The following is a 20,769-nucleotide window of genomic DNA, read 5'->3' as shown; positions in this document are numbered from 1 at the left end:
AGGCACATGAAAACATGATATAAAGGTCCAACAGAAGAATAAAGAAATATATACCCTACAAATTATTAACCAGCTGGTGTGGCCTGTATAAATCTCTCTTTTAGAAACAGATTTTAAAGCAATATAAACTGATACAAAAACATTACTAGAAATAGAGGCTGTGACTACAAATATAAGATTCAATTCTAAACTTGGAAGATAAACAATTCTAAACTTGTATGTACCTAATAACAAAGCTTCAAAATATATGAAATAAAAACTGAAAGAATTACAGGGAGAAATCGGAAAATCCACTAGAGTAGGAAATTTTAACACATATCAGAATCTGGACGATCAAGTAGAAGAAAAAACAACAGTAAAACAGAGACAATTTAACCAACACAATTAACAAGTTTGGTCTAATGAACACCCAACAGTTGGAAAATACGCATACTTTTAAGCACTAACATAACCTTTACAAAAACTTAGCATATTTTAGGTCAGATGGCAAATCTCAACAAATTTTAACATCTCAAGTCTTACATGAATCTATCCTTGGACCACAATCCAATGAAAGCAGAAATCAATAATAAGAACAGAACTTAAAAATCTACATGTTAGGAAATGGAAAAAAAATCCACATATATAAGTCAAAAAAGAAATCATGACGAAAAATAAAAAATACTTAGAATTAAAAAAAAATATTTCTATAGTACTTTAAGTTGACAAACATTATTTCGTTTGATCATTAGAAACCAATCCTGTGAGGCACACAGAATCCATATTCTCTCTGCTTGACAGCACAACAGCAGAAATGCTGTATGTTATGTAACAACTAAAGCTACTTTTTAATATATAAATAAAATACATATCAAAAGTGATTTAAAACTGGGAAATATAAGTGAAAGTGTTCACTACTGAAAATATTAAAGGGAAAGAAAAGCAACCCTCTCTTTTAGAAGCTATACTGAACAGCTAAGAAAGTCACAAAGAAAGAATTTAGTATCAATGTTTAAAGCTCAAAAAGTCCATTAAATCATTTTGGTTTAAGAAGTCTCTTAGATCCTTCTATAGTATATACAAACTCATATGGTAAAGTATTTATTATTCATATGAGATGAACAAACACTGTCAGAAATCTTTGCACAGGTTGAGGAACCATTCCTGCTCACACAAAGTCCTGATCTCCTGGTTCCAGCATTTGTTCAATGGTGCACTGGCAATTAATGGCTCTCCCCAAACTGCCTATGGGACAAAAGGAATTTTCATTTACGGTTCCCCTCCCTTTTCATGTGTGGGATATTTTGGGAAGTATGTTTTCTTTTTCCATCCACTGAAAGAGAATTAAGAAAATTCCAACATGCTTGAATGTCAGCAAGTGCTCTTTTTCGTCCAGGTACCACAGGATGATGGATGAACCTGTCAAGCCTACAGTAGCGGACAGACGGAGTTGGCAGAAGTTCAGTGTTACTGAAAGAAATCTCAGATACTCATTTCATCTCCTCTATTAACTTTAATCACTTTTCAACATGCAGCCAAGAATGAAGCTTTGACAGCAAGCCATAAATTTACACAAGCAAGCATTGTCACTTTTCTGCGGTAGCAACACTGAGATAACACAAGAGTTGAGTATTTTCTTTCTTGTGCCTTTCTTTACTGAAGAGCAATAAAAAAAAAAAAAAAGACCTGAAAGATTTATCCATACCTCAAATTCATTTGCCATAAATCTCTTGAAATTATTGCATTTAATTCAGCTTGGTTTATGGTAAATAAAAAATCAACTTAGTTCCTCAATTAGATTGGTAAATGCAGATTTTTAAAGATCACAGTGATGACAGAACTGGTACGTGTTTCATCTTAATACACCTGCTTATGAGAACAGACGTTAAACACTAAAAAGGATTTACATTTAACATGGGTCATTTGCCATGTGGGCAAATACTTCTGGTTTACTCAGAGCCAGAATCTTTATATGGTTCCAGAGGGACGCCTTGGCAGATTTTGCTGATTACTCATTGAACAACTGAAACATGTATAGACATTATTTATCTTACAAAGCTTACCCACAGCAAAACACATGTAAAAATGAGGTAAATCTATGGGCAAGATTATGGTTCTTGGAAAGGTTAAAAGTCAACTCTATTTTTGGTAAGCTTTTCCTTGTGAGCACATTTTAGAAGCTGAAAATATGAAGTGCTGGAAGGCCACGAACTTAACAAGCATGTCTTGTCATCCAGTGAAACACGGCATTACGCTGCCATGCAAAATCTGCAACTTCTCCCAACAGGCCAATTCAGAGACCAACGTGGCTCTCTTTGAAGAACAGAGACAAAGTTTTGACTCTCCTCAATGTGGCCTCTGCTTCCAGGACAGTTGTTTCTCAGTACATTACTCATGGAATAACACTGTACACACTCCTCCAAGAGCCAGGGAGGCTCTGACAGGCAGCCACCATATCGGCCTTCTGAGCCACAATAATAAAGTAACATTAACCCTGCATAAGGATGAATTAATTTCTTTTCTAAGAAGTCTGTATTTACAGTTCTCGGAGATAATCAATGGAAACTAAGACCAATCCTCATTAACAAAGAGCATGTTTATACCATTTTCCTCCTACTTCTCCCCATTTAGAGATACAGGCAGATACAGGAACTTAAAACCGGGAAGATGTGGCATTCTTCTTCTAGGAAACAGCTAAGACTCCAGTAGCAGTTTCTTTTTTCTGCAGAGGAGTGCCACTGAATACACTGCTAAACTTGAGGCAGAGGCTAAGCGGTTTGGTGGGAGCGGTTTCTGAGGGGAAGGCAATGTTTTCTCATCAGTCTGTCACTGTTATGGTTCAAGTTCTCCAAAGGCTGGAAATTTTGCCAGGCCCTTCTCCATCTCGGCGTATTGTTCTTTAAGCCTCTCCATGGCTTTTCTGTGCTCCTCGTCCACTTCAGCCTGTTCGCTGTGTTGTTCTTTCATGAAATCCTCCCACTGCATTATATGCTGTTTCTCACTAGCTATTAAATGGTCATTATGCATCTGAGAAAAGAAAATTTGAAAGTCATGGGACATTTTTGCAGACAATTATTTTTCTATGCAGAGAGACAAAAATAACTACCTCTTGATATTTGCTCACTACAGTGTAACAACTGGCTTATAAGTCACAGTGACAAAACTGCTTTATAGGTTTTTTTTTGGTTTTTTTTTGCAGTACGCGGGCCTCTCACTGTTGTGGCCTCTCCCGTTGCGGAGCACAGGCTCCGGACACGCAGGCCCGGCGGCCATGGCTCACGGGCCCAGCCGTTCCGCAGCTTGTGGGATCTTCCCGGACTGGGGCACGAACCCATGTCCCCTGCATCGGCAGGCAGACTCTCAACCACTGCGCCACCAGGGAAGCCCTGCTTTATAGTTTTAATGTCCAACAAGAACATGACATGTTAGAAACATCTAAGGCTTCTCTTACTATGCCCAAACATGGGCATTCACATTTCTGAAATTTCAAAAATGTCTAGTATTTTAAATGACAGAATCAAACATAATCCAGGTAAATTTTCATACCTCTATTTCTCCACAAATTCCATTTAATCGCATATAATTTAAAAATTAAGTTTAAAGAATACATGCCAAAAGAATTGTTATTTTAAGAAATTAAAATGCATGTCTCACATAAAATATTTTTTGGACACATTAAAAGAATCATAGATTATTAATCACTGGAACAGAACTCAAGAACTCTCTCTTGGTTCAGTTCCAAAACTTAAAGCAAATAAACGGCAAAAGCATCTGTGTCAAATATCTAAGTTCATCTTGAAATGTCCCTTAATATTTCTATATGAGGACAAATTTTTTCTTTTGAGTAACACAACAATAAAGATGAAACAATATATAAATTAAAAGGCATAAATTTAATATAATTTAAATTATTATCTTTGAATATGTATTGGGCTGGCCAAAAAGTTCGTTCGGATTTTCCCGTAACATCTTATGGAAAAACCTGAACGAAACTTTTGGCCAACCCACAAAGAGCTAAATACAAAAAGAAAGTATAAAAAAAAACCTTTATATCTCTGCCTCAGTATTCTACATATGTGTCTAGAAGTTTTGCCACAGACTAAGTCCTGTTAAGAAAACAAGCACTGTGACAGATGCAAACCACCAAAAACCTACAAAGCACCAAAATGCTTACTAATCCCAGAGCTCTAATGAAAACAGGAGGACACCTGGTTACTCAGAATACTGGTAACTCAGATGCTGAGAGAGCTAGCAGGAAAAAGAAGCCGTGTTTTCCTGCCACCCATAATGCCACCCATTATCTTCTCTCTCAACTGGGCCATGATGAGAAGCAAGGTGGAGAAGCCATGGTGCTCTAAGTATCTATAAAAGGTGTATTTCTGCTAGTTGTTTTGTATATCTTATTTACTTCTGAGGTTACAGGATTCTCATTTTCCAGATGAAGAAATTAAGGCTTAAGAACACTAAATTTACTTCTTCATGGTCACTGAGCTACTACATTGTAGACTCAAACTTAGGACTTGCTGACACCCAAACCTATGGCTTTTCTATCAAGAAGTGCAAATCAGATCTTTCCAGGGAAGTTTTACATAGATGGCTAAAGGTCTTCTGCGAGACACACAAAAAAAACTATTGCAAGAGTTTTTTCTGCCAATCTGATCTAAAGCTCCTCAGCACCAAGGTGAGAGGTTAGAAGTGAATCTGAAGTTTCAGTTATAGTGAAACATTCCCCTAAAATATGTCCCGCAGACCCATGTGATCTGAGCAGGCAGTACAGTGGTGGGGAGAGAGGGTTAGGATGGGATCTGCTGATCCAGTAAGTTTGGGAAACAGGTTAAACAAAATTCAAAACATTTCTTCTTAACCTTTCAGCCTCATGGACAGTCATTCTTCAAAAGATGAATAAAACATGAAGAGTTCATTAAATTCTTTTCATGGAACTTTTACAAAACCATTATATTTTAAGAGAAAAGTCATAGAGAAGAAAAATGCAAATAAATTTCATCAAAATGATGCCTTGCTTTGGCTGAAAATTAATTTCTAATAAGTACAGAGGATACTAACCCTGCATGCTCAGAAGCTGTTTAACAGATTAGTCTTTTCTTTTTAATTGAAGCACTGTCATTAGCTTGGCTGACCCTGTGACCTGGGCCATGAGGCAACAGCCCAGGTTCTACTTCCCACCAGGCAGCAAGTTGCCATACAGCCCAACAGAGAAAAATGAGGATTTGGGAAGTGGATAAACCTGGCTTCAAATTCTGGTTCACCTGTTACCAGTTGCACGACTCTGGCCACGTTAAATTTTCCTTAATTTTAAAATGAGGAAAAGAATATTTACATTCATAAATAAATCTGTATCATGTCAAGTTCCTAGCTCAGTGCCTACAGTGCTTAATAGAAGGTAAGCATTATTATACAGGTATGAGCAATGCATCTAGAAGGCAGATCAAACCACTTTTTAATCCTCTTCAATTTAAGGTTTTAAATCTTTAATTTTAATAATCTGATTTTAGCAATGGATTTTTATAATTCAAACAATACACGGCAACTCAAATCAAAGTAACAGTTCTCCCCTCCCAGTCCCATACTCAATTCAATCTTCCTGGATGATTCCACTATTTACCATTTGGCTGTAGAGAAGACTTTAATTAAGATATTGCCAAAGGGGCCTCCCTGGTGGCGCAGTGGTTGAGAGTCCGCCTGCCGATGCAGGGGATACGGGTTCGTGCCCCGGTCTGGGAGGATCCCATATGCCGCGGAGCGGCTGGGCCCGTGAGCCATGGCCGCTGGGCCTGCGCATCCGGAGCCTGTGCTCCGCAACGGGAGAGGCCACAACAGTGAGAGGCCCGCATACCGCAAAAAAAAAAAAAAAAAAAAAGATATTGCCAAAGACCACTATCTCTCTATTTTGTAGCTTCAGAATATTATTACCAAAGACATATACATCCAAGTAGCTTTTTCACAAGACATATCACTTCTTGGCCTCCTAGTCCAGGTGAAAAGAAGTTGAATACTGACAATTCCCTAACCGAGCTGAAAATCTAGTCTTGCTTTCGTATCAAGAAGTTCTGCAGACTTGTGGTTGCCAAGAGGGGAGGGGGATAGGGGAAGGAATGATTGGGAGCGTGGGATTAGCAGATGCAAACGTGTGTGTGTGTGTGTGTGTGTGTGTGTGTGTGTGTGTGTGTGTGTGTGTGTGTGTGTGTGTGTGTGTGTGTGTGTGTGTGTGTGTGTGTGTGTGTGTGTGTGTGTGTGTGTGTGTGTGTGTGTGTGTGTGTGTGTGTGTGTGTGTGTGTGTTAGTTAAACACCAAGGTCCTGTATAGCACAGGGAACTATATTCAATATGCTGTGAAACCATAGTGGAAAAGAATATGAAAAAGAATATATATATGTATAACTGGATCACTTTGCTTAAGCAGAAATTAAACACAACATTGTAAATCAACTATACCTCAATAAAATTTGAAAAAAAAGGTCTGGAAGCCACTCTACTTTATCTATCCTTTCTTAGTCTCCCACCTTTAGTAACAATAACTGCTTTGCAATCTTGTATTCTCCACAAAAATTAGTAAAGAAAAAAAGGGAGGGGTAGCTTGTATATTCCTGTACTGACAACACTGTCATCTTTACCTATAAACAAAAGTCAGCTACCAGAAAATAACATCTACCTGAAACTTAGTTGAGAACTTTATGGTAAGAACTTTAAGCAGTCAAAAAAAAAAAACAACAAAAAAAAAAACCACGCACGCGCGCGTGCACACACCCACACACCCCCACCAGCCCAAAATAACAACATAATACAAAGTCCTTTTAAAAATACTGCAGTATTCATGAGAAACTCTTCTGATTCTGAATTTATTTGCCCTACCTTACAATTCTAACCAGGTTAGTTAACTGTTTTCCAAAGCTATACCATATTAAAAGTCAAATTAAAGAAAATGCTGATAAATGAGATAGGAAGAAATGATAGGCATCAGCCTTACAAAAAAGAAGACAGATACAGAAACTTAGAAACAGACAGTACCTGAGGGCATTTGAAATAGAGAAACACTTTTTTCTAATTCCCTGAGGACATCACCATTTTCACCATAGCGTAAAATTTTACATTCTCAGTAATTCCTAATTCATAAAGAAAATTAACCTGTAACATTTAATAAACTTTTTATAAAAACCAGAAAAGTGTGGAATATATTTTCAAAGATTTCCATCCAAAATAGTTAAAGTGATAAAAGTACTATGCTTCAAGATGATAAAAATCTCAGCTTTGTGGTTGACCTGGCTATATGGAATGATTCGTGTTCTAAGACTTCTAGACACATGAGGTTTTATTGTATATAACAGCAGAAAAATCCCGAGTTAGCTATATCTCACATATCATCACCCAGGAGCAAGTTAAAAACTATTCTAAGCCAACAGGAGTGAAGGTTACCTCAGGGCATATCTATTCAAAATGTCAGGAAACACAGTCTGGGCAGCAGTAACCTCACCAGAACAGAACAACAGGAGCTGAATGCTCCTTGAGCTGAAGCAGCAAAGGCGCCAACTCCTCAAGAACCGAGCCGGTCCTAAGGGCAGCACGCCTCCAGTTCACGCAGAGCAAGTTATAAACGCCAAAGATTTAGCCTAACATGCCAATGAGTCTGTTTACAACTAAAAAGAACTCTCAGAAATAAGGAACAATCTTTTATAAACAGTGAGCTAACTGCAGACCGTCATCACCTGTGCACAGTAATTCGGCTTCCACGTTCAACATAGAGGGCTCTACATCAGATTTAGTCTGAAAGGAGGATTCCTCTATAGTTGAAATGCGTTTGAAAAATAATGATCATATCTAACTATCTAATGTGCAACAGATTCACACAAGACTAACAGAAGGAACACAACATAGTAATGGAACTACTTACCATTTAAAGCTTTAAATTACCTGTAATAGGTAATTACGGTTAGCAGTTAAATTTCTAGCAGCTACCAAAAGAGTACATACTAAATTATACGTTTAAAACTTGATATTCATGGTGGTGGCAGTAATTAGGGTCTTTGGTGAGCAATTTGCAAAAATCTATCGAAATAGAAAGTATAAATACTTAATTCCTCTTATATTAGCATTTCCCCTTAATTTTTTTTTTTTTTTTTGCGGTACGCGGGCCTCTCACTGTTGTGGCCTCTCCCGTTGCAGAGCACAGGCTCCAGACGCGCAGGCTCAGCGGCCATGGCTCACGGGCCCAGCCGCTCCGCGGCATGTGAGATCTTCCCGGACCGGGGCACGAACCCGTGTCCCCTGAATCGGCAGGCGGGCTCTCAACCACTGCGCCACCAGGGAAGCCCTCCCCTTAATTTTTATTAAAGAAGTATCACAGATCTTAGAAACAAATTCAAATATAAGAATATAAAGGGACAGTGCCCCCCACAACATACACATACAAATCCTTTCCCTTGTTTCCTTTTTCCTAGTATTATTACTAGTTTGATGGGTACACTTATGCTTTTTCCTTTGTTCATACAAACCTATTTACGTAATTACAACAAAATGTAGTCATACGACACATGATAGTCTGCAGCTTTCTTTTTTCAATAACGATACTATATGTACTAATGGCATACCGACAGCACGAGGGTGGGAGAGCTCTGCCCTGGGTGCAAGCAACAAGGGAGTGCACAGTCTGAACAGAATTTAAACCAATGACACACACAACTGAAAGACTGGTTTTTATTATCACCAGGTGTTGGCAATACTGAGTAATGTCAGTGATAAAATACTCTTAACCCCAAAATCCTTCTTTGGTCTGAGTTCTAAACAATTATTGAGGTTACTGTTGAAGTTTAGTAATTACGTAAGTTTCAAATTAACACATTTTAATTGTTTATCCTTTAATAAACCTTGAAGTTAATTTAAAGGACTTCCAGTTACAGAGCCAGTCCTGAACAATGTGAGTCAGCTACACACGTTCATTTCCAAAAGTAAATTCCTAACAGTTCAGAATCATGTCAGCTTCATTTCCAAAACTCCTAACAGTTCAGAATCATGTCAGCTTTCTTTAGATGCTCAGCCCCTCTAATCCCTGAATTACTAAATGTCCTTGCATTTAAAAAATGATCCAGGACTTCCCCAGTGGCACAATGGTTGAGAGTCCGCCTGCCAATGCAGATGACACGGGTTCAATCTCTGGTCTGGGAAGATCCCACATGCCAAGAAGCAACTAAGCCCGCGAGCCACAACTACTGAGCCCATGTGCCGCAACTACTGAAGCCAGCGTGCCTAGAGCTTGGCTCCACAACAAGAGAAGCGACCACAATGAGGAGCCCACGCACTGCAACAAAGAGTAGCCCCTGCTCACCGCAACTAGAGATAGCCCGCGCGCAGCAATGAAGACACAACACAGTCAAAAAATAAATAAAATTTAAAAAAATAAAATAGAATAAAAAATGATCCAGCAGAGCAACTGCAGAAATAAAACCTGAATTAGTTCAAATCTATCATTCTACATTACCTTTTTTTTTTTTTACTTAAATTTGTATGTTTCACTCTGTAGTTAAAATTTTTATACTGTGGACACACTGGGAGCCACGTTTCCAAAGAAATAAAGGTAGTATTACAATTTCTAGAATTCATTGTGAAATATGACTTTTATGAATGTCTTCCAGACTCATCCTTATGTTTAATACTTTCCCAAACGACATATCTGTGTATTTTATCACAATAAAAATAATTCAAATCAAGTTTCAGAGGGTTCTTCCTAAATGAAATCAATTACATACTCAAAGAAGTGGATACATTTGTTTTCCCAAGATAAAAAAGAAAATGCCAACTTTAAAAGAAAATAAAGAGAAAGTTTATTAATGAGCTATAACTGTGTACCAAAAAAAATTAGCTGTAATGGTTTTTGTCTCTTTCTACAACAGAAAGAAACAGTAGTAATAACCCAGCTTACTTATGTCCCATTGGAGATACATTTGAAGAAAAGTCAATCCTGAAGGCAAACTGTGTCTACAGGTTTATAAATGAACTCATGGATACATAATAAAAACACATTTTTGCACGCATTAGTCTAAGTCGGTAATTCTCAGTGGGGGGTGATTTTGAGGCTCCTGTCCCCCAGGTTTTTGGTTATCACAACACAGGTTGGGGGGGGGGTGTGATACTGGCATCTAGTGGGTAGAGGCCAAGGACGCTGCTAAACATCCTACAACATGCAGGAAAGACTCCACAATGAAGATTTATCTGCTCCAAAATGTCAATAGTGCAGAGGTTGAAAAACCCTGGTCTAAGGGAAAACTCTGAATAAAGCAACTAATGTCTAAAAGGTTCTTTGGAACATCTGTCAGCAATACATGTGCCTTTAATTTTACATATGCCTTACACAGATAAATGAAAAAGTATTTACTTCAATAAGAAGTATCAGAATAACAACTGCCAGTAATTATTTAAAATATTTAGAATACTATGTACAGTCATCCCGTGGTATCCATGGGGTTTTGGTTCCAGGACCGCCCCCCCCCCCGCTATGGATACCAAAATCCACAGATGCTCAAGTCCCTTATAAAAATGGTGTAGTATTTGCATATAACCTGTACATCCTCCCATATACTTTAAATCATCTCTAGATTACTTATAATACCTAATACATATAAATGCTATATAAATACAGTGTAAGTGCTATGGAAACAGCTGCCAGCATGTGGCAAATTCAAGTTTTGCTTTTTGGAACTTTCTGGAATTTAAAAAATACACATTTTAAATATTTTGGTTGAATCCATGGATGCAGAACCAGCGGATGCAGAGGGCCGACTGTACTGATGGATTACCCGACATGTTCAAACTCCATCAAGAAAAAATGTATAAACCATGCTATCTCATTGCTCTCATAAAAAAAAATCATACAGAGGGAAAACTAAATTTAATAAATATTTGTGGACAAGATGAATCAAAGGATTCATGTTTACTTTATTATTATCTGTAGTCTGGTTGAACTTCAATAGTTGATGCCTGTGCATGAACCTAAGTTTAAACCAGTGACAGATATTAATCAGCTCATCATCTGCCTTTGACAGCTTATTTAAGTCAGTGAATTTTATAAGCCAATTGTATTTTCATTTCACTACTCTTACTGCTAGTGCCCAATATGCAACTTGTATCAGTTACCAGTTTTTAAGACATATGTCAAATAACTGGGGAATGTGCATTTATTGTTCTTCTGAATGTACTTTTAGATATCAATTGTGGGAAATATGATTTGGATGAATGACGTTTATCATAACTTACTTCCCACAGAATTCCACAAATTGTCTTGACATAAAAGAATGATTAATGGCAATAGTCTATTTTATTGCATTACTACTCCCATCTTTCTTCGTTCTGAGAGCCATTCAAACATACAAAATGTAGCCAATAGAATAACCGAGGCAACAATTAACATTAGATTGTAAAATGCAGCTAGAGGTCAATTTTGCTTTGTACATATTTGCTAGATGAGAAATTAAACTTTACCTCTCTGTCTTATATATATGTAGTCTGAAACGTCTGCCAAACGAAGTTTTGGCAAAATCAGATATGGCACTTAAAAAAAAAAAAGACCTTAAAGATCCATATTTCAAATGTTCTGCTAACTAGATAAGCACTGATAAAAGAAATAAAGACTATATTTCAATATATTCTAAAATACTGATTTTAATGTGTATTCCATAAAAAATAAAGTTCAGTAACATTCTCTGAGATAGTACCTGTAAGAAATATATTTAAGAACAAAATACCCCAAGGGACTTATTATTTCTTGAGGCCATTTTTTTTTAAACCAAGGGACAGTATCTTTCAATTTAGAAAATCGAGTGCTTCACCAACCCTACAGACCACAGCAGGGCTCTTATCCAGAGTGATTGCCTGCATCTTAAACGATCGAGGTGATGGGGGGAACATTTGGACATTTGGAAAGTAAAGCTATTTCACATAAATTATATAACACAATATAAGTAGAACATCAATCTATCTGGTAAGTAAAACAAGTATTTGCTTTGAAGCTCAAAGCCTTGTCCAAGGGCATACAGTTAGCTAATAAAGGCAAGTACCAGAAAGAGAAGACACCAGGTATTTTTTACCCAATCTGGTAATTTTCCTACTTACATACAGTTAATACACCAAACGTGAAAAAAGTTCAAAGTGACAAGAGGAACCATCTATCCCAATTATAATTTAATGTTAGGTTAGTTCTGCTTAAGAATGACAGGGATTGCCATTTTATCAGAATCATAACTGCCCTGAGAATGTCTTAGAAATAAAGACCAATATCATGTGAGTGCGTATTCACGTAAAAAACACCCCCTTTTCATTTTTATTTTGAAAGCCAAGAGAACTGCATAAGTTACAGCCAGTAACAGCCAGTGTTCTATCAGAAAAAGTCTTTCTGATTCTCAAACACAGGAATGTTCCTGGTGCTTCCACAACAAACTGCTTAACATTGAATGCTTGATTCTCTACATTCTTCTTTGGAAACATCCATCTAGACAGTCTACCTACCAGCTCTGTGAGACCACCGACTTCTCCCATCTTTTGCCTTTGCTTCCACTATATCCATTATCCTACAGTATCTTTCTTCCCATCTTCTATCACTCGAATTCCTACTCACTGATCAAGGTTGGGCTCGGATGCCACTATCTTCCTCGTAAATCACACATTTGCCAAGATGGTGCAAAGTTCTTTGTAACTATCACAGCCCTTACTTTATCCTACATTATATTAGCGTTAGTGGTTTGGGACTCCTAGACTTTTAGCTCCTACATGTATGAACTGCCTTAAACTTAAATTAAAATCTTTCACCCCCAGTGGCACCTAGCCAAGTAGAGACTAAAAAAATATCTGCTGTCCAGCTGGGCATGGCGCACTGAAGCCCCCATGGTTGTCCCCACCGTGCTCTCCGGACACTGTGCAAGCACTGCACCCTGACACCAACTTCCTTGCCCACGGCTCTGCCCTGCCATGTTATCAGTGTTCTCCCAACAGCCCTGCTTCCCAACCTGCTGGGAACAGGCCTGCTGGGATCCTGTTCCTCTCGGGCAGCCTTCCCACCTGGCTTAACTGTCTTTTCAGTAAGGCTTGATTCATCAAATTGTTGAATTTTTAAATTTATATCAACATTAAGAGTTGAGCAAAGGGTGGAGAAATTTAAACTCGGGCAAGGTCCGTATTTTTTTTTTTACAGTGCCAGATCGGTACCACTATTATGGATAAACCACACATTCAGGACAAATGGAGACAGTAACACTTGTTGATATAAACACACAAAAAGGCATTATTTTCAGAGTGACTCAACGTTTCTTAACAAGTGTATCCCCACTAGTTTAGAACAATAAAGTTATAAAAATACTTCATGAAAACTGTAAGTTAAAACACCAAATTATTATAGGAACTTAAATTCTTGTGCTGTTTTTCCACATCTGAATTTAGTTAAGATATAATTCAAATAAGCAAAGCACTACCCAGCAAGTGATTCACACACTCTTATGACTATTCATTAAAGAACCCATCCACAGGCATGAATGCCTCCTTTTCTAGAAGAAATATACATAATATACTCAAGGCCTCAGGCCTGAAGATTTATATTTCCAATCTGGTGGGTATTTTTTGTTCCATGTAAAAGTCCTATTCTTTCTCCTCTAAGAGACAAATACCACTTTCAGGGAAAAGTTGAAAAGGAGAGAAAGAGGTCTGCAATTTGAATTATAAAAATACAGATCGTGCAATTATGTGACCATAGCTCCTCAACACATCTTCAATGAATTAGCCATTTTTAATCTTTTAAAATCACTGCATAAGAGAAAACAAATTCAGAGAATTTTTTAAAATCAAAAGCAACTGCTAATAATATGATGATAATAAAAGCCCTGGAGTTACAGCCTCCATTATCCAAATGGTCCACTTTTACCTTTTTTCGCTCCTGTTCCCTCTGTTGGAGTCTACAGACCGAGTCAGTAGCTGCTTGCACTGAAATAAAACAGAGAGTGGGTTTTCAATCAGCAGCCCTTGTTCAAGGAGAAATTTACCTGGATTAAAACAAAAACAAAACCAAAAAACAACACTTGGACTGTTTTAGATCTCAAGAAAGTATGCAAAAAAAGCTGGTATTATTTTGGTCATGGTAGGGTAGCTAAAAGGGGAAAAAAAAGTATTCAGGGTGTCATAATGAGAACTACTACCATTTGTGAGCTTTGAGCTGCAAGCCAAGGGCATATAGTACTAATTCCAATGACAAGTTGTCATCAGTGACCTCAAAATTCTCTAAAAAGGTATAAAACACCTGATAAATGTATCATTCCATTCTGATGGATGAAGACTTTACAGAGTCTCTCTGATTCATTAACTTCCCCTGCCCCTTCCTCACTGGTACCCCTGCTCTCTTGCAGGCAGGACTTGATACCCAGAATGCTTCGACGACTTTCTACTATTCTTCTCACCTCTTCTAATTCATCCTGGCTGCCACTGCCAGGTTCAGGTTTCTCTGGACTGCTTCCTTTTGAGTCATTTCCCTTTTTAATGACTTAAAATTGCTACTAATAATTACTGTAGTTATTTGCTGAGTATTACTATGTGCCAAGAACTGTGCTAAGTACTTTCCATGTATTACTCCTCTTAATTCACTTTCCTACTAGGTGAGGACCACTATCCCATTTTACAGATTTTTGTCATCTGTAAAAAACTGAGGCATAACGCAGTGAAATGTCACTCAAGGAGGTAATATGACTAACAGGCACAGAAAGCAGGACTTAAAATCAGACCCCTGACCCTAAGACTTGGCTCTTACCTTCAGGGCTCTACCTCTCTTATAATTTCAACAATGAAACTGGTTTTAATCCATCAGTTGTTCAAACCTCTTCCTTTACCGGATCCATTTTATTTCTCTACACAAACGTTTTCACTTACTTCACTGGTTGGTGTGCGGGCTAAGAGTCAGCCTTCCTCAGTCAAACCTCGGGTTGAACTTTAATTATGTGTGTGACTGACCTTGGGCTTGTTTGCTTGCTCGTTCATTAAGCCATTTGTCAGGTATTTATTGAGCATTTGTTATATGCCAGGTGCTGTTGCTGCTCCTAATCTCTCAGAACTGTAGCTCCTCATTTGTAAAATGAACATAACAGCTAATAAGAGGACTTCAGAATGGACAGGAGAAAAGGATGAGATAATGCAGTAGATAGTAGGCTTAAAAATAGCTGAAAGATTAATAATAAAAGCCACTCAGAGCAGTTCTTCACACATGGTAAGCAGTCAAGAAATGTTACTGTTGCTATTATTCTATGCACTGTCCTCTCCCTACTGAGAGTGCTTTCCTTATTCCTTTCCTCTAGTTAAAATGCTTACATGTTTCAAAAGCCCAGTTCAAGGTTTAGGACCTTCATAAAGCCCTCCAGTTGAATCCTTTCCCTATAAGGATCTTCTCTGATTTGAAATTCTTTAACCAGGTATGTGTATATCCTACCACTTTATTTTGCATTTGCTTAAACACTTTTACCCAGTTGTTTCACAATTACGCCTTTCTACCCAACTCAACCCAGCCCCCAGTTCAAAGTTCCATACAGGGCAGGGGCTGTGACTTCTCTTTCAGAAAAATGTTAGGCCCCTCCCTGAGAGAGGCAAAGGGGAGGAACCAGCTTTTAAAAAGTAATGTTTTTATCAGTAACCATTCATTTTAGTCACATGAAAGATAATACTTTAGTACTAAAAATTAAGGTTCCCAATCATTGTTTGTTCTAATAGAAAAGTTGAAAACACAACAAAATAAGAGTTGATTAGCTCTGCCTTCTTTCTGTGGTATATTAATATTACATCATCTCTCCCGAGTGGTGGTTCTATCATTTCCTGTATTTTTTTTTTTTTCTTGGCTCTGAACATAACTCTTAAAAAATCCATTTTGTGGTCTTTGGGTGCTTCATCATTTTCAGATCATTCTGGGCTTAATCTAAAAGAAGAGTTACAGGACTATGACATTTATATTTTGTCATTTGTTATATACTTTAAAATTTTAATTAGAACACATCAGACAAAGGCACACTTTAGTTCCTTATCAGGATTATCTTTGTACTTAGAATATCCATTTTTAGAAATTTCAGTCCCTGAAATTTTTCATTCTTTATCCACATGATAAAAAAGGTTTGCTTTCTGAATTTAATGAAATCTGCTCTTCTAAAATCTAAGAAAATCACCTAACTACCGTTTCTTCCCCTTTCTTCACAAGTAGAGACTCCAAGAGGAAAAGGGCCATTTATCTAACCCTTCCTATCACTTCTACACCACATACTGGTCATTCCTGACTCAGTAGGAAGCCACTTCCCCGGCAGTCTCAGTGTCCCAGGAGGCTATACTGACTTTAAGGAGTTAGGAATTCATCAAATTATTTTCTCTGAACCAAACGATTACTTGAGGAGATTAGCACCACACACAGTAATTGTAACATGCGACAGCTAACAGCGTCCCTGTGTCCTCACATAAAAGAGAAACAAATTCATTCTGTCACAGTGTGTATGTGTAAACCGCAAATACACACCTAAGAAGGTAGCTCTGGTTTGGTATTAGGAGCAGATGTTGGTTGAACTCTCATTCATTCATTTCAATGAACAAATAGTGTGTACAGACGGAAAAGATGTCCCAGAACCAAGCCGTAGGGCACCCCAATGTCAAAAGTCAAGGAGAGAAGTGGAAACTAACAAAGCAGACTGAGAAGGAGGAGCCTGTGCTGTAGGAGAAAATCCAGGAGAAAAGGTGGACTTTCCTTATGACCTTTCCCGCAGAAGCGTCATTCTAGAGTTGAAAGAGCTTGAGCTCTGGCAGCAGCAGGACTAAGTCTGCGTGGCGGTTCCTCCAACTATTAGGGAGAACCATGGATGTTAAAACACTTTCAGTTTCCTCAACTATAAATGTTTTGTGAAGAGGGTGATAAATATTTACTTTACACAGTTAAGATGGTCAATGAGGAAAACACAGGTAAAAAAATCTAACTAGTCAAGTGCTATTAAAAATTAGTATTTTAAGTCATAATGAGTTCTTAAAGTTTTCTAGCTACAGAGGCAGAGTGAAGCAAAATCAGACACATCAGACACACTTAGCCCCCTAAGTACCTTATAAAACAAATTAACAGTTTTTTAAAAAGGTAAAAAAAATCCATCATTTACTGAACGAGGAATTATATAATTATATTTAAACTTTGAAAAGTGGTGGTCAAGGACTTCCCTGGTGGTGCAGTGGTTAAGAATCCGCCTGCCAACGCAGGGGACATGAGTTCCAGCCCTGATCTGGGAAGATCCCACATGCCGTGGAGCAACTAAGCTCGTGCGCCACAACTACTGAGCCTGTGCTCTAGAGCCCACGAGCCACAACTACTGAGCCTGCGAGCCACAACTACTGAAGCCCCACATACCTAGAGCCCGTGCTCAACAAGAAGCCACCGCAATGAGAAGCCCGTGCACCACAATGAAGAGTAGCCCCCGCTCACCGCACCTAGAGAAAGCCCGCACGCAGCAACGACGACCCAACACTGCCAAAAATAAATAAATAAATAAATTTATTTTAAAAAAGAAAAAAGTGGTGGCCAAGAATAGGAACACAGGGCTTCCCTGGTGGCGCAGTGGTTGAGAGTCCGCCTGCAGATGCAGGGGACACGGGTTCGTGCCCCGGTTCGGGAAGATCCCACATGCCGCGGAGTGGCTGGGCCCATGAGCCATGGCCGCTGAGCCTGTGCGTCCGGAGCCTGTGCTCTGCAGCGGGAGAGGCCACAACAGTGAGAAGCCCGCGTACCACAAAAAAAAAAAAAAGAATAGGAACACAGAGTCTATAAAGAACTGAGACTCCTCACCTCACCATAACCACTCCAACCCCCCAAAAATGAGAAAAAGAAAATGGACTGGGACTTCCCTGGTGGTCCAGTGGTAAAGAATCCGCCTTCCAGGGCTTCCCTGGTGGCGCAGTGGTTGAGAGTCCGCCTGCCGATGTAGGGGACGCAGGTTCGTGCCCCGGTCCAGGAAGATCCCACACGCCGCGGAGTGGCTGGGCCCGTGAGCCATAGCCACTGAGCCTGCGCGTCCAGAGCCTGTGCTTCGCAACAGGAGAGGCCCCAACAGTGAGAGGCCCGCATACCGCAAAAAAAAAAAAAAAAGAGAGAATCCGCCTTTCAATGCAGGGGATGTGGGTTCAATCCCTGGTCAGGGAACTAAGATCCCACATGCCACAGGGCAACTAAGCCTGCTCACCGCAACTACTGAGCCCGCGCGCTCTGGAGCCCGTGCGTCACAACTAGAGAGCACGTGCACCACAACTACTGAGCCTGCGTGCCGCAACTAAGACCCAATGCAGCCAAATAAATAAAATATCAAAAATTAAAAAAGAAAATGGATTGACAAAATTCTTAGAACTTTAATAGGCTTTAATTTGTAGAGAAACAGATGAGGGGGTTAGGGAGACAGGAGTACAATATGGGAAAGACAGATAAGACAGACAAAGCATCCATTCTGAACGAAAATCTAATAAAATTCTCCACAGGTACTTTGTAACACAAAATAATATGAATTTATTAAAAGAGATCAAACATGAAAAAGGAGACTGCAGAGCTAAGGAGACAAACTATAACCACATCATTACAAATCTAAAAATAAATCAAAATATGGAAAGAAACTGAATAGTCTAAGACCAAATAAACAATTGGCAACATTCTTACTGCAGAGCCCAAAGCAAATACTATAAACCCTCATTTGTAAACAAAGTTAAACTTCACAAAGGAGAGGCTGGGGAGTAGAGGCCAGAGGGAAGGTCAGAAGTCCTGGCCCCCCCACCTCACACTGACTGATTAATGCAGAAACAATAACACGGCTCTAACTTCTGTACCTTATCATTATGTTTCTTTGAATGATCTTTTAGTAACTACTATCTTCTATAATAAATACTTATTTTAAGGTATTTCCTTAAATTTTACTTCAGATTTTGTTCTCGTAAATTCAAATAAAATTTAAAATTGTTACCTTTACTTAAAAATTGTCTGACCCCATTCTTGTCAAAAGTTCTCTCTCCCCCTCATAACTTCCCATCTATTCATTCAGCTACCGCCCCTCCATCCATCCTTCTATTTGGATATATACAAAGATGTCGGGAATTATATTCACCAAAGTTAAAAAGCCATGGTTATCTTTAGGCAATTAAAGTGATTTCTTGCTTCTTTTTCTTTTTTATTTTCTTCTTTATTTCTACTTTCTTATTACTTAGGCATATATCCTTTTGTTTAAATAATAAAAAATAAAGTCACTGCTCTTAAAACTTAGTTAATTTGAATGAGGAATAACCTAAAGGCATTCTGTCCTTCTTAGCCTCTAAAATCAAAGGCTGGGTCCTCAATGCTAAGCAAGATCTTGAGACAACAAACATGGTGAAGTTTACGAGTCTATGAAATAAATAGTAAGCAGAACATACACTAGGATGAGAAAAACGTCCTTCACGGGTTACTCTCATGTACCCTCCTAGAGCTCTCACTTACTTTTTGTGTTTTTTAAGGAACCACAGGTGAGTTTTGGTTCTGAAGCCTCTGCTCATCTAATGCTAAGACACTCAGCTAGGATTCTGTAACCGTCTCCATCCAAACAATCCGAGACGTCCCCCACTTAATGCTCCACAGTTGCTCAGTTTTGTGCACAACGATTGACCAATAGCTTAAGATCCACACCACCGAGTTCTAAGATTCTCAGCCGACCACACTCCCAGCTCAGCCCTCAAAACATGCAGAGAAGAGATAGATGAAACAGATCTACTAACAGGCACAAAACAAAACTCAACTGTCACTAACCTTGTAAAGTATTAGTTAGATCAGAGTATACTGCCTAGATAAATTCACTTATAAGCAAGCCAGCGCCATGGCTCAAAATGTAAAGTTTTTAAACATGAAATCCTGCAGGAACAACAGCTGGGCCCAGGCCAATTTTTAACGCTACATTGGCTCTAAAAGCAGATAATTATCTCCATTATCCCCGTTAGGCTCATGAATAATAGCTACAAGGAAATACTTAGGCTGGAGCCTGCTGAGGAAGCCATTCCTGCTTCTAGCAACAAAATTAACTCCAAAGCCACTGCATGTCTCTAATGCTAACAACAGGCAGTCCTCAGAGGTTAAAACTTTCATTATTACTTCACATTCTGTGTGCTTTAATTCTTTCTTTTAGGAGAATACATTTACAGTCTGGATTCCCTGTTACCTGTAAAACTTTTCTATTTCACTGTGAAGACTATACTTTTAGCATGAGACCTCACGTCAGAAATAGCTTTGGCCCAAGAATGAAACAAGTCAAAACAACCATTCAGTTTTCTTTTTCTTACTAAGTTTTATCCAATATTTTTTTATATACTCAAAGTGTGTACAAGGAAAGTTATAAGTACATCTCAAAAGTAAACATAAGCATTCTTATCAATAATAATTTGAGTTTTACTTTTACTGTAATGACTAGAAAGCTTGTCAAGGTTAAGGAAGTGATGGCATGAACGAACAAGGGTGTGTTTGCAGTTGCCATGCAAAGCCTGAAGTCAATTTTAGACTCTTTGCTCTTCTACTCAAAGAAACCAAATGTGATTGTGGGAGGTCTGTCCTCTCCAAGCTCCTCTGAGCATCAGAGGACCCAGGCTAACCTGGACTTGCACACATACTCTTACGTAACTCAGTCATTAACCAAGCCCCCCTGCTACCTTCCCTCACAGGCCATTACATTACCCTCCAGTTTTGCTCTTTTCTCCCCAGAAAGATACTGTTTCATGTTGCCCTCCACTGTTATCTACCAGC

At 38.6% G+C, this 20,769-nt stretch overlaps 1 protein-coding gene across 1 annotated transcript in view; it reads right to left on the bottom strand.

Moving 5' to 3' along the window:
• Positions 1 to 256: 256 nt before the first annotated feature.
• BLOC1S5 (biogenesis of lysosomal organelles complex 1 subunit 5) overlaps positions 257 to 20,769 on the bottom strand; it is a 42,451-nt gene continuing 21,938 nt past the window's right edge. Inside the window, exons 4-5 of the mRNA XM_082639068.1 lie at positions 13,894 to 13,952; positions 257 to 3,006 (exon numbers count right to left, since the gene is read on the bottom strand). Of these exons, the coding sequence (XP_082495194.1) occupies positions 2,812 to 3,006; positions 13,894 to 13,952 (254 nt within the window). The 3' untranslated portion in view covers positions 257 to 2,811. The remainder of the gene's footprint in view (positions 3,007 to 13,893; positions 13,953 to 20,769) is intronic.

The sequence above is a fragment of the Mesoplodon mirus genome (assembly GCF_964341445.2).
Source record: "Mesoplodon mirus genome assembly, chromosome: 12".
In the NCBI taxonomy this organism is placed as follows: Eukaryota; Metazoa; Chordata; class Mammalia; order Artiodactyla; family Ziphiidae; genus Mesoplodon; species Mesoplodon mirus.
This window is presented reverse-complemented; position numbering and strand designations above follow the sequence as displayed.